The sequence below is a fragment of the Cnephaeus nilssonii genome (assembly GCF_951640355.1).
Source record: "Cnephaeus nilssonii genome assembly, chromosome: 19".
Taxonomy (NCBI): domain Eukaryota; kingdom Metazoa; phylum Chordata; class Mammalia; order Chiroptera; family Vespertilionidae; genus Cnephaeus; species Cnephaeus nilssonii.
In genome coordinates, this window is record NC_137090.1 from 19133542 (window position 1) to 19148047 (window position 14506).

The window sequence follows — 14506 nt, forward strand, 5'->3', positions numbered from 1 at the left end:
TGACCTGCTTGTGCCTGCTATGAAGAAAACAACTTTCCTATTCTGAAGCACCTAATAATGAACATCTAGAGCAGTGGTTCTCAACCTTTCTAATGCCATGACCCTTTAATACAGTTCCTCATGTTGTGGTGACCCCAACCATAAAATTATTTTTGCTGCTACTTCATAACTGTAATTTTGCTACTGTTATGAATCGTAATGTAAATATCTGTGTTTTCCGATGGTCTTAGGCGACCCTGCTAGCGGTTCTCAACCTGTTGAGAACCGCTGCGATAGAGCCTAAGACCATCGGAAAACACAGATATTTACATTACGATTCATAACAGTAGCAAAATTACATTTATGAAGTAGCAACGAAAATAATTTTATGGGTGGGGTCACCACAACATGAGGGACTGTATTAAAGGGTCGCGGCATTAGAAAGGTTGAGAACCACTGATCTAGAGGGTCAGACTGAGACCCTTGGCTTTGTTCAAGCCTCTACCTACCATTCTGATAATATTTGAGAGAAATAAGAATCTGTGGAAATAAGAATTCTATATTTTCCTCCATTTGGATTTTCAGAAATGAGTCTAGTTTCAGAAGTTTGCAAAGGGCCATCAGACAACAATAACAATTCAATAAAGGTAGAAAACCTTGCCGAAACCGGTTTGGCTCAGTGGATAGAGCGTCGGCCTGCAGACTCAAGGGTCCCAGGTTCGATTCTGGTCAAGGGCATGTACCTTGGTTGCGGACACATCCCCAGTAGGGGGTGTGCAAGAGGCAGCTGATCGATGTTTCTCTCTCATCGATGTTTCTAACTCTCTATCCCGCTCTCTTCCTCTCTGTAAAAAATCAATAAAATATATTAAAAAAAAAAAAAAGGTAGAAAACCTTAACCCTTTAGGTTCCATGACAGTATGCAATTCTGGTTAGAAGCTTTCACTAGAGCTCATATCTACAATGCCAGAACATAGTAGATGTGATGTAATCACTACTGCTTCATTAGTTTTAAATGTATAAAATGCTCTACGTTCTGTCCATGAACTTAAAACAGCTTGATGAGATAAACACAATGGTCATTTTCTCTGTATTTTAGGTGGGAATACTGAGGTTTATAAAGGCTGTTAGACTTACACAAAGTAAAATTATTGTGATCAGGAGTCAGTCAGAAGATCTGGGTTCGCTTCCTGGCTCTCCTCAATAACCTTGCATAATCACTTTGTAAACTTTAAGGTACTACAAACACGCTTATAGTTGTTGTTAACTGTTGTTGTGGAAAGCCCTCTGTTAGTTGTAAAAGCCTATGTTAATGGATTATTAACACTCAATGGCTTCTGACCAGTAATCTTTTTACTGCACTAAGAGTAATAAACGATGTCAAGCTCACAGAGAAATAGCACCTGTTGATTATAAAGCACTGTGAGTTGATGACTGCTAAAGGGATGTTGCACATCACTACCTGCAAGACTATCCATAAGCCCCAGCACACTTAGAACGTGCCATGTCTAAGAATGTCCAGCCAGCTCCAATCAGGCTATAGGCTTTCAGGGACCTAATGTACAGGAGGGAAAGTACAAAGAACACAGATCCTATCTCCTAGCAAATAGTTCATAGCTAAGCACCTCATGGCCCATGTACTTCCATAGCTGCTCAGATGTTTAGTTGTTCCCTAAGGCATTTTCTTTTTCAATCAGTTACTTAGCTTATTTACTTAGAGAAGAGGATGTCTGAAGCCCTGCCAAGCAGAGATATTAAATTAGGTGGTCTAGTTCTTCCAGGCCTCAGCCCCCAAACAATTTTGTCAATGAACCCACAGCTCCTCTGGCTTTCCTCGTTGTACCAAGCTTGAGCTCCATAAATCTGTGCCAATCTCAGCTCTACCTTGTAGCCAGCACTGCCACTTTCACACTAAAGTGTTGTTTGCCTCTGCCAGTGCTATCTCCCGCATGAAAAAACCACCTTTCCCGCGGGCCAAAATACTTGGCTACTTTCAACTGGGCCTCTGCAATTTGAATCTTTAGTCCAGTTTTGACATCTCTTAGCCATTTAAATTAGGTTTTGATCTTTCATTCCTTTCTTCTCCTAAGCATGGACTTTCTGGCAGAAGATCTGGTAATGGAGAAAACTGTTTAATTCCACCCCAGGCCCAAGTGAACAAAAACAAAAATAATTAAAAATGTGAATTCACTCTGTAAATTCTATGTTAACAGATCATTAATGTCTCCAGACTCTTAGGTAGGGTCTTTTAATTACACTAAGCTGTAAACACCTCTCTCCCCTAAAAGTTCCCTCCACCCACATCTCGCTCCAACCTTTCTAAAAATGCATTCACTGAGACTTCCTCCCTCTTTCTGCTTTCAGGATTTTGCTGAAGAATATTTCTCCTGGTCAAATGTTAAACATCTACTAGATTTCCCAGGAGAGACCGTTCTACAGCCTTGACTTTATTAAGGGAAAAAACTATCATTGCCTTTTTACCCAATATTAGCATAACACTTTGCGCTTCAATTTTTAAATGGCCATGTTTGTTCCACAGCTTCACAAGCTTATGACCTGTGTGAAGAAATGAATGTGTCAATGAATCACTAAACATCTCCAAGCATGTACTGAATTCCAACAAATCAGTAGTCCCTTATATAATATATAAAGTTGTGTTGTCCAAGATAATAGTCACATGAGGCTATTTACATTTTATATTATTAAAATTAAATAAAATTTAAAATTCAGTTTCTCAGTTGCTCTTTAGCTATGTGTGGTAGTGGCTACTACATTGGACAGCACAAATAGAGAACATTTCTATCATTACTGAAATTTAATTGAACAGCACTGATAGAGTCTGCTTATGAATAATATCATTGTAAGGAATGGTGATGAGAAGCACTGAACATAGGTAACAAGTAACCAGTACTCCCTACAAATCCACAACTTGTCTGGGAAATGAACTCCATACTCTTGCAGCACTAGTATCAGGTTCAAAAGAATATTTTAATTTTAACAGGTAATTTGGTTCCTTACCAAAAAGTTGTCTCACTGGCCCCTGTACATAAGCTTGTTGTTACTGTGGGGCTGTTCATAAAGGCTGAGCTACTGCTGTTTTTTGTTTTTTTTTTCCTTTAAAAACAAAAAACTGAGATTAATAGCTTGTATCCTCCTCTACGCAAGTGAAAAAGTTTGATGATATTCAAGTAAATTATGAATCCAAATAGCCAGAACCTCTTGCTAAGATTACTTCCTAACCAGTAGTCAATATTTTTCACAGCCTTCTACCTTCATAACCACTGACTTCACTCCAATAACAGCAGTAGGCACAATAATCAGGACTTTCCTTATTATGGCTTTTAGCTCTAAGCAGAATCCCTAAAAGGTAAATACCCCTCAAGGATAATCAGGGTCCACTCTACCCCTCTTCTTCCCAGCCTGGTCCCTTTAGGCCTTTTAACTCAAGAAAGCTTCTCCTTTTCACCTACGAACTGATATACAGGCTAATAGTCCAGTCTGGAGAAAGATCAGCTGACTAGAGCAGAGTTAGCAAGCACACTCCACATAGGAAGACAGGAAGGAAAGTGAGGTCATTAGGCTCAAGCCTGGGGGAGGGGACTCACTTCTGGTAAAATGCTCCTTCCAAAAGCAGCTTTGAATAGAAATGAATTATAGCAAGGGAGAACCCACACAATTAGAATAACGTATGAAAATAGTACAAAAATGGGCCCTATTCTGTTGTTCCCATAGTTCCGTAAGGTAACCACAAAAATAAAAAAAAACTTTCTAAACTAATCCTTCTATTAAAATGAAACAAAAGGTACTCAGGGTCCCCAGTTTTACTAAAGACAGAAATACTCTAGGAGGCCATATCTAGCAGACCTCAGACAGAAAAACTTCAAGAACATCACACTTTCTCTAGAAGCCAAGGGTACTTCTGAAGAATTGGTAGACAAGGTGCAAATGAGGAGAGAGGTTAGCTGATAATGAAGAGATCCACCAAGGGAGGATATCATGGACAAGTTTTCATCAAACACACCAAACACCTCCATCTAATATAGTGCTAGATACCCACTAGGGAAGAAAACTCCTCATCATTCATTCCTTCCTGCAGGCCAAAGTACCCAGGAAACGGGGAGGTAAATGATACTGCACATGAAAAGGTTCTCAGCACATAAGTTTAAATGTTAACAAAAATAAAAACTGTTTTCTTAAAGAATCACACAACTCTTAATAAAATAGGCATTCTCAACTATCTGAGTTAATAAAGGAAAATAACTGTAAACAACAACAATAAAATCACTCACTCATTATTACCTTTACAATATATTATATGACATTTTATTAAATAAAATTCCCTTCATAATTATATTTATATAAGCTAATACTAAAATTAATTAAACTTTCCTGAGTATATACTGTAAAGTTGTCTTCTGAGTTAGGGATCATAAATCTGGATAAAATATTGGCCAAAAAAACAGAAAAGTTATATAAATACTGTCCCCATAATAAATAAAAGAATTATTCTCATTCTCTGCAAATGAAACACTATACACAAGGTTAGATGCACAAGGCTTTGGGATTCCAGATTGTGATTCTTTTCACAATCTTTTTTTTTTTTAATATACTTTTATTGATTTCAGAGGATGGGAGAGGGAAAGAGAGATAGGAGCATCAATGATGAGAGAGAATCATTGATGGGCTGCTTCCTGCACGACCCTACTAGGGATCGAGCCTACAAGCCAGGCATGTGCCTCCTACAAGCCGGGCATCAAACCATGACCTCCTGGTTCAAAGGTTGATGCTCAACCACTGAGCCGGGTTTCTTTTCACAATCTTTTAAGTGGTAAGTGACATATACCACTTAAATGTATATATTCTTGGCTTCTCAAATATTTCCTATTTGAAAACTCCTCTCCAACAAATTTCATTAAGTCTACCAGGGCCACACATACCTGCCTATTTGGGTGACCCGTGTCTTTGTTCTTCATGGTCTCATATGCAGGCACCCGGGGACGCCGGCTCATCTGGAGGGCCACCAGATCCTTCATGATCGAGTTCAATGCCTCCTGTTCATCTACAATGAAAAAGAGCACCTGGATTAAGACACTTTAGTACAGACCAGCAAAGTACTTTCACAAATTATATGACTAATACTCAGAGAGTTCTGCCCAGGTAAAACGAAAGGCTTTATAACTGTAATTATATACATTCCTCTCTGAAATCTCTCTGAAAAGTAACTGAGGTCAGACTATGGCAGTTTGAATTTTAATGGATTCTTAACAGTTCTCTAATCAGATCTCAGGCAGCAACATTTACCAATTCACTGGGGGCAAGGGAGGTGTTCAAACAGCAATTCTTCCAATGTCACAGAAACTCAACCAGGAAAAATAGATGAAAAGTTGGAGAACTGAAGAACAACGTGGCACAGTGTAGTAGGGTACTGAGTGAAAAAATGAATTCATGGAGAGCTGATTATGGAACAGTTAGTCACAGACTTATTCTTCAAGTATCATATGTAGGAGAGCACATTTTAAAAGATACCAAACAAGGTCTCAGGTAGTAGCTCTGAACAGAAGTTGTCTTACAAGCCTAGCCTTTGATTACCTTCCTCCCAACCCGTCACAAGTTTATAGGCCTTCTGCTTCCCATAGGGAAGTCAAAAGGCAGTTCTATTGTTTTTCTTCCCTAACTGACCAAGCAATGCATTGTCTCTTTTTTACTGGCATTACTTTTAAACCCCTTTTCTTGAAATAGCATAAAGTACTGGAGTTCTCATGTACTTAAGACAACTGGCCAAATTCTAGAATCCAAACCAGCCAAATTCCATGTTTTATAAAATTCTCCTTGTCCACTTCAATAGCATTTGAGAGTTGAAAATAAATAAATCTGTTGATCTGGAAAGGAACATGAGGGATAGAGTTGTTATACTTGCTTTGGTGACAAGTGAGTCACCTGGGGACTTGGGGCACACCTTAAAAGAATCAAGAACAAAAGACTCCACCCAAAGGCAGTGCCTATCTTCTGCCCTTTATCACTGTCCCTTGGAAATATTCTAATACCTGGTGGGAAGGAAAGAACAGCATGAAGTATAGGAAGTAAAACTGTACTCTATGGCCCTCCCCTCTTCCTAGACCAAATCTGCTCAGGTGTCCTACATGACCTCAGAGAAGGATGCCCTTGAAGAAGTTTTTGTGTGCTCAGAACAGTAAAATTAGATTTGAGGCCTTGGCTGGCTGGGTAGCTCAGTTGGTTAGTGTCGTCCCAATATGCTCAAGTTGTGGGTTTGATCCAGGTCAGAGCATATACAAGAATCAATCAACAAATGAATAAATAAATGGAACAACAAAAAAATTGATATTTCTCTTTCTCTCCCCGGCTTCTTCCTTTCTCCCTCTAAAAGCAATAAATAAAAATAAAAAAACTTGCAGGAAAAACATGAGTAGCTTCCCATCTAATTCCACTTCAAAATATACATATTTACAAAAATATGCATGAGAGTGATACAATTGTACCAAAAGAATGAGGTAAATGGGATAAAGAATGAGGCGAGGAGGAAGTTGGTATTTACAGAAAGACATTTGTCAAAATTAAAACACATATATCCCATCAATTATCTCATTTTCTAACAACTTTCTATTTCTATAGGCTCCTTCAAACAAGGGAACTGCTTGGATATTTGTTTATTTTGTATTTTAACCTCCTAATCAAGATTTAAAAACTAGATAATAACATATAGGCTAGGAAGTTTGGCATATATATAGGCTTACACATTAAATTGGCTTATATATTATTAAAGATGTATGTATAAAATTGGGCCAACTGTAACAGTAAATTGTGATCAATATAAGGAGGATTATGACTATGTAGGTGTTTTCATAGGGGCATCCAACAATATTTCTAGCAGCAGAATGCATGGAGTTTTCCGTATCAAAGTAACCACACTTAGAATTGAGAATTTCAGTTGTCTCAACTCAGATATTGAACCAAAATGGACGTAAATACACACACAGGCTTTTTAAGTTAAACCCATGACAAATAGACTTCGTAAGTCATTTTTAATTCTGTATAAGATGATGCTATTATAAGAGCTGGTTTATCAGGTTGACAAATTCTATTTCCAGGAAGCTAACCAATTCCTCGCATTACTTAATGGATAAACTTGCTTGGTAGTTCCAGTGTTGAGAATACACTACACTCTAGAGGGATGGTATGGCACTATCTCTTGAAATCCAGGACAACTGACACAAGTGAAACAGGGTTATAGAATCTGATTATTTTTAAATATATATTTTTATTGATTTCAGAGAGGAAGGGAGAGAGAGAGAAACATCAATGATGAGAGAGAATCATTGATCTGCTGCCTCCTGCATGCCCCACAATGGGGATCGAAATCGAAACCTGGGCATGTGCCTGGACTGGGAATTGAACCATGACCTCCTGGATCATAGGTCAACACTCAACCACTGAGCCACTCTGGCTAGGTGGAATCTGATTTTGTGTCAAAGTCGAATATATTGCTAGAGGCAGGCAGGGTTTTAAACTGATACTTCAAACTGAGAGCATGGATAAAGACAGGAAGTAAATCAAGTGGCACTTTTAGGCAATTCTTCCTGGAGTGAGATTTTAACTGAATTATCACTCCAGTATGGAATTCCTTAAAAAATAAAAACAAACAAAACTTCTGAAAACAAATAGCAGCTTTCTTAGAGTACAGCAGTCAATGAACTTTGGAGTCAGAAAGACCTGGGTTTAAGCTGGCCTTGAACAAATCACTTATTCACCCTAAACCTCAATTTCCTCATCTGTAAAATGGAGAACATAAAGCATCATTTCACAGAGTTGCTGTGAGAGTTAAAAGAAAAAAAACAAACTTACAATTATCTCTCATGTTACCTAACACTTAGTAATGCTATTAAAAATGCTGGCTAGTATTATCATCAATGGAAAAAGGTGAATGGGAAAAGACTAAGGCCACTTAATCTACCCTAATACTTAATTTTATTCCTGAATTTTTATTAATAATAACCATTTACTGAGTATAATGGTTAATGTATAACATAGTATACATTAATTTTGACAGATACTTCAAGGTATTCAACTCTAGGTATAAAAGAATAAACAACACACAAACACGAGGTTATACAAATAGAGACTGAATCAGACAGTATACAAACCATGGTACATAAACACACGTGTAAAAAAATTTTTTACAGTGTAAGTAGCAAGAGGTTGTACAGGTTTTTACATAATTATTAACAGAATAAAGATTCATTCAGAAAAGCAAGCTGCTCCAGTTATGAAGGAGAGTTTTAAAAAATGGACTGAGGAGGAGAAAGGACATAAAAGCAAGTGAGAGGTAGAGGGGAAGAGAAGAGACTGATCCTCAGTGCATTGTAATCCTTATAGAGGAGAGGAGGAAGAAGGTATGCTAGCAAAAAACCCTTTAACAAGATTGGAAAAAACAAATAGTGACACCACAGAAGTCAAGAGCAAAGAAGGGCAGTGGTAGATGTAAACTAGGAAGATCCAATAGAGTAGTAGAGGCAGAAACAAATTTTAAAGGGAATCAAGAAGCTGGAGATTAAAAGAAAATTGGAAGTAGTGGAAGTCAACAATTAATTCATTTGTGAACTTTACATGTGAACAAGTTGAGGCAGGTAATAGTGTGCTATAACCTAGAAAAGATTTCCTGAGGATGGGGTGATCTGACACACTTAAAAAAGCTACCAGGAAGCAGCAGAGAAGTTGATTCTAGAGATTAAGAAGTTAAGAATCTAGAGGGGAAGAGTATTCATAGAAAACAGAAAAGAAGGGATTTATGAAACAAGGCTTAAACTGTGGCAACTCTTAGGCAGTCTCAAGCAGACAGCTATACACAATTAGCCGCCAGCATACACTTCTCCAGATACCCTGACCTATGATATGGGGGCTACCAGGCAACACACTCCTCTATTTTAGCTCCATCAGGAAGTCACTTCCAGACCCACTACTGCTTCTCTACCTAAAAGCTGGGTCTTAAGGCACTCCCATTTATGAATTCTCTTGGCTAAAAACCCAGAAAAGTTTCTAGAAGAACCATGTCCTTTGGTAAACATTGTTGTCCTTTATGATGTCTGTTTACTATGGAGAAGAGAGTGTGTCTGACATTTGTCAAACTGTAAAGGTACACAGGAAAGGGAGAGATCAATACTGTAGTTTTGGGGTTGACATACATAATCCTATAGTCAGACCTTTAGGTTATGTATGTCAATCCCAAAACTACAGTATTGATCTCTCCCTTTCCTGTGTACCTTTACAGTTTGACAAATGTCAGACACACTCTCTTCTCCATATATACAAATCTCCAAAGTAATACTTAAATATTTTTCTTCATTTAACTACGTAATGATGTTATTTCTTCATCTTGCCAACACTCTACCCTACTGTGCCAGATCATCTGATCACAATGCTCACCCAGGAGATCCTGAACTTCAGACTCTCTCTGAGTCAGACTTTACTATCTTATTCTACATATTTCACATATTCCCACTGTCTCCACCCTGACCATACCTAGGCAAACATCATTTTATAGTTAAGTATAAGCAAAAACAGCCCAATCCTCAATTCACTATGAACTTTCTTCCTTCAAGGATGTGGTTCAACTTTTGCTAGATCTCAAAGTCAAATTCTGGTATTTATTTTTCTGTTTCTGGGATATAAGAACCCTTCATATTAGTTGGTGGCTCAAAATATAAAAATATATATTACAAAGTAAGCCACTGCTTCCTCATAAGAATCAATATTTCACCACTACATATTTTAATGTTTAATGAAATTAACCTAAAGGTCTGACTATAGGACTATGTATGTCAATCCCAAAACTACAGTATTGATCTCTCCCTTTCCTGTGTACCTTTACAGTTTGACAAAGTACAACCTACAACACCTCATTACACTTATTTGTTTACATGTTTCTGATTTACTGTGCCTAACAATAACTTCTTAAGGACATGATAAATTCAGGTGCGGGGCCTAACTCGTCATCTGACCTATAAATGACAATAAATGGACAAAGAATAAATGGATAGCTTATATACAACCAAGAAAATTGTTTCTTATCCTTTTATTCCCTAAGTGTTATTCAGTTGGACAGATATTTACTTTTTACAAATGGCTAAAATTCTGTTGTAAAATCCAGCTGTCGTTTTTTTAAAATATCTGAAATCTAGCCCTAGCCAGTTTTGCTTAGTGGGTAGAGAGCTTGCAGACTGAAGGGTCCCGGGTTTAATTCCGGTCAAGGGCATAAGCCCGGGTTGTGGGCTCAATTCCCAGTAGGGGGGGTGCAGGAGGCAGCCAATCAATGATTCTCCCTCATCACTGATATTTCTATCTCTCTCTCCCTCTCCCTTCCTCTCTGAAATCAATAAAAATATTTTAAAAAATAAAATATCAGAAATCTAGTTGTAACATTGCCATATCGGTTTCTTATATCTCGATCCCAACTTCAAAGAAAACAGTTGCTAATTATTCAGAGTCTGCATAGGTGGTCAGATTCTAGCCAAACTGAATTGAGACTGGTCAAACTGGGAATTTCCAAGTTGTCTATAAATCATATTGATTCTGACTTCAAACCAAGTTATCAAACCAGAATCACACGATCCTTAATCCTAGACTCAGTTCATTAGTTTCCTGTAACATTTCCAAGTTGTTACATATTTTTCAGTAATACTTCCCACTAAGTTTCAGATTGCATTTATTTAAAAGTCCAAATAATGCCTGAATTAATCTCAGGCATTAGTAACAAAATTTGCCATTAAATTACTAAAAACTAGGAGGGACTTCTAGCATGACCAAGAGAATATGACCAGTCAATCCCAATTTTTAAAAATAACTACATAGTATCAAAGCCAAAAATAAAAAGAATATTTCCTATTATTTACAGGAATAAGTATAGTTTCCACTAGAAATTTACTGGGGCTAACAGCCAATATAAAATCTGACATTTTTATTAGCAACCCAAGTTGTCAAACACTCTTGAGTCTGGGGTTTAGAACAGCTCAGGAAAATATGACTGTTGGTCAAAGAACCTGCAGGGACTCAAATTAGCTTTAGTCCTTTCCTCACTGGGCTCAAGTTTAATGAGTGTAATGAAAATATTAATAAGTCTATGTTTCTCTCATATCAACCCTTGAGTTTATTTAGAACTATAGCAACTAACTAAAGTAAACCAATAAGTCTGGGAACTTGAATTTTCAGCATTAATATTACCAAAATGGAAACTAGTATTTAAAAGAGAGGCAGTGTATGTGTGAGTGTGTATGTATCCTTACTGAACTCTATACAAAGCAAATTAAAGAGCCAGGTTCTGGGAGAATTCAGGATTAGCTCTGCAAGTCAAGGTTATCTATAAAAAGGAAAGAGAATGGTGTAAGGCTGAAGAAAGCCAGGCAGTGGTTCTTAAACCACCTTGCCTAATAATATACTGTAGCCACCAGGCAAGTTAATTCCCTCCTCACTGTCTTGGTTTCTTCAAGTAAAACTGATACTGGGACAAATGAGAAGACATTGAGAGCCTGGTCCTTTTTTCCTTTTAAAATTAAAAATTTTTTTTTCAATTACAGTTAACATTCAACATTATTTTGCTTCAGGTGTACAGCATAATGGTTAATGATCATATACTTTAAAAAGTGTTCCCCCCCAATATTCCCCGTCTGGCATCATACATAGTTATAACAATAATATTATGTTTCCTATGCTGTACTTTACATCCCCATGACTATTTTGTAACTACCAATCCATACTTCTCAATCCTTTCACCTTCCTCCTTTTTTTGGCTGGGGGGCGGGGGGGGGGGGGGGAGGAAGGCACTTGTAGACTCCACCAATATAGTTCCTTTCCTCCCCATCACTAGGCCCTCTATAGATCCACACACTTAAAATAAACTTTTGAAAATGGTTTGAAATGTGAAAACAGGCTGACAACTATTTTGTTTTTTTACTAGTAATCTTCACCTGAGGATATTTTTCCCATTGATTTTTAAAGAGAGTGGAAGGGAGGGAGGGGGAAAGAGTGAGAGACACCTCTATTGGTTGCCTCCCGCATGCACCCTTATGGGGCCTGGGGTCAAACCTGCAACCCAGGTACATGCCCTGGACTGGGAATCGAACTGAGACCTTTTCATGTGCTGGCTGATGTCCTAACCATTGAGCACACCAGCCAAAGCTGACATATATTTTTATGTTAGACAATGAAAAAAAGCCAACACATCAGGGTACTCTAACTAGTTTAGCAGTTAAGAAAGTGGGGAGTAGGAGGTCTGCACACCCTCAAGTATTTCACACTCCCCTTTGGGACTTAAGACTGCCCCCAAAGACTTATTAATAAGGAAGACTATCACAAATATAGGTTCACAAATCAAAGAATTAATGCAATCATCAAATCCCAGAACACAAGTTAAATATCTGAAGCCTAAGGAGGACAAGAAGAATTATGTGCTCCATTTACAGTAAATGTTCAGTAAGTATTTTTTGACTTATGTATTTAAATACCAGGCCTTATTGGATTCCTTTTCTGCTTATTGTCACAGGAGACTTTCCCCAGAAGAGCAAGCACTTCTGAAATAAAACATTGGAAGGAAACAGTAAGTCCCCAAGTGAGCAAACCCATTCCTTACTGTATGAGGGGCAGCCTGGAATAGAACAAGGCAATTCATTCAAAGTCAGAGTGTAAAGACAGGCCACTATAGAGTATTTGCCCAATGTGACACAGCATACACTTAACCTCCTACGAAAATGACTTGACCTTGCTATAGGGCAAAGCAAACATTAATGTTCCCTCTTCACATGGGGCACTTCACAGATGCAATGAATGGCTTTGCAAAAGATTCTTTCACTGAAGTTTACTCCTTGATTATTTAGGACAATACCAAAACTTTCAAAAACTTGTGATTGCACACAACAGTATTACAATAACTGTTCCAACAAGACAAGCAAAGTACATCTAAAATATTATTTGCTTCTTGATCTAGTCCAATAGTTCTTTGCTAAGTTACCAAAAAGGACATGAAATATAATTCGGTTCAAATGCTGTGTGTGGAAGGAATTAAAAGCTCTTCTTTGATTACATCTTCACAACAGAAATTGCAAATATTGATAAAAAGGAAATAATTTCATAGATTCTTTTGTGCAGCGAATGCTTCTCTCTAAAGTTATATAATTCCAGGGATATCGTAAGATAAAAATAATGATGCAAAACACTGCAACCGGGTTTTTCAAAAAGTAGGACGTGAATTATAACTGGCAGCCCCCGACCAATTCCCAACATCCAGCAATCTGCGTGCAGCTAGCATTTCTCAACCGCGCTGTTGGAAACAGTGATTGCCGTTGTAATCACCTCCCAGCCTATCTCCCCATACGCCCTCCCCCCTGCGCTGGGGCGCGCACAGGGCTCGAGAGCAATCCCCGGGAACTCTCACAGACCGGCCAGTGTGAGCAAAGGGAAGGAAATGACACAGGCAGGAAAAAAAAGCAAATCAAGGAAAAGACACAACAGCAGCTGGGCCTGCACCAGCCTCCAGCCCGGGCCCCACACTGCGCTCTTGCTCCCCCGCCCTCGGGCTCGCGGTCCGGCTCGCTCGGGCCCGAGCGGGCTGCCCCGCCGAGCACGGGCCCCCATCCCGCCACTGCTTCCTCGGGATGCGCCCGCCGCGCAGCCCGGAAGGAGGCTGCGGAGTGTGTTCCGCCGGCCGGGGCCGCCCGGGCGGGCCGGGGGAGCCAGACCCCTCCTCCCCCCGACCGCGGAGCCGCAAGCCGGGCGGGCGGGCTCCGGCAGTTCGCAGCCCCGGCCGGGCGGGCTGTCCATGCCTGTCAGGCGGCGGCCCAGGGTCCTCCTCCCCTCACTCATCCTGGGGCGGAGCGACGCGAAGTAGCGCGGGCACAGGCCGGGGCGGTGGCGACACTCACCCATGGTGGCGATGGCTGCGGCGGCTGGTCGGGCCCGAGTGTCACCTCCGCAGCCGGAGCTGCATGCCGGGGGCCCGGGCGGCGGGGACGGCAGCGGGCCTGGCTCCGGGCGGGGGGCGCGGGCTGCGCTCGGGGCCCCCGCCGCCTCCCCAGGCTCCGGCTCCGGCTCCGCCCGCGGCCGGGCGCTGTGGCATGGGCAGGGTGGCTCGCTACATCCCCGGCACTCCTCGGCTCGGCCCAGCCCGGCCTCGGCTGCGCCGCTCGGCCCGCCCGCCTGCTAGCCCCTCAGTCCAGCAGTCGTTCCGTCCGGCCACCGTTCTCCACCTCAGGAACGCTCCGAAAAACAAACCGCTGGTCGCGCAGCTCGCCCCCTTGCCTGTCACTCACCCCAGCGCTGGCCAATCCTAGGCAGTCGCGGGACCTTCGTACCACCCCACTCACTTCAACAGCCAATAACAAGGATGAAGTCACTGCCCCCACCCCCGCGGCCACCGCCCCCCCCCCCCCCCACCTCTCCCTTCCCAACACCCTCTCAGCCGCCAGCTAATCATCAGCACCACACGAAGAACCAATCCCGCCTACTCTCACAGGATGCCAATGGG

The 14506-nt window shown here is 40.5% G+C and overlaps 1 protein-coding gene across 2 annotated transcripts in view; it reads right to left on the reverse strand.

The window, feature by feature from the left end:
• The window catches only part of MAP3K3 (mitogen-activated protein kinase kinase kinase 3), a 63008-nt gene extending 48723 nt beyond the window's left edge, over nt 1–14285 (reverse strand). For both annotated transcript variants that reach the window (XM_079797687.1, XM_079797686.1), the window contains exons 1-2: nt 13905–14285; nt 4917–5038 (exon numbers count right to left, since the gene is read on the reverse strand). In XM_079797687.1, coding sequence (XP_079653813.1) covers nt 4917–5038; nt 13905–13908 — 126 coding nt within the window. In that variant the 5' untranslated portion in view covers nt 13909–14285. The remainder of the gene's footprint in view (nt 1–4916; nt 5039–13904) is intronic.
• Between the last annotated feature and the right edge of the window lie 221 nt (nt 14286–14506).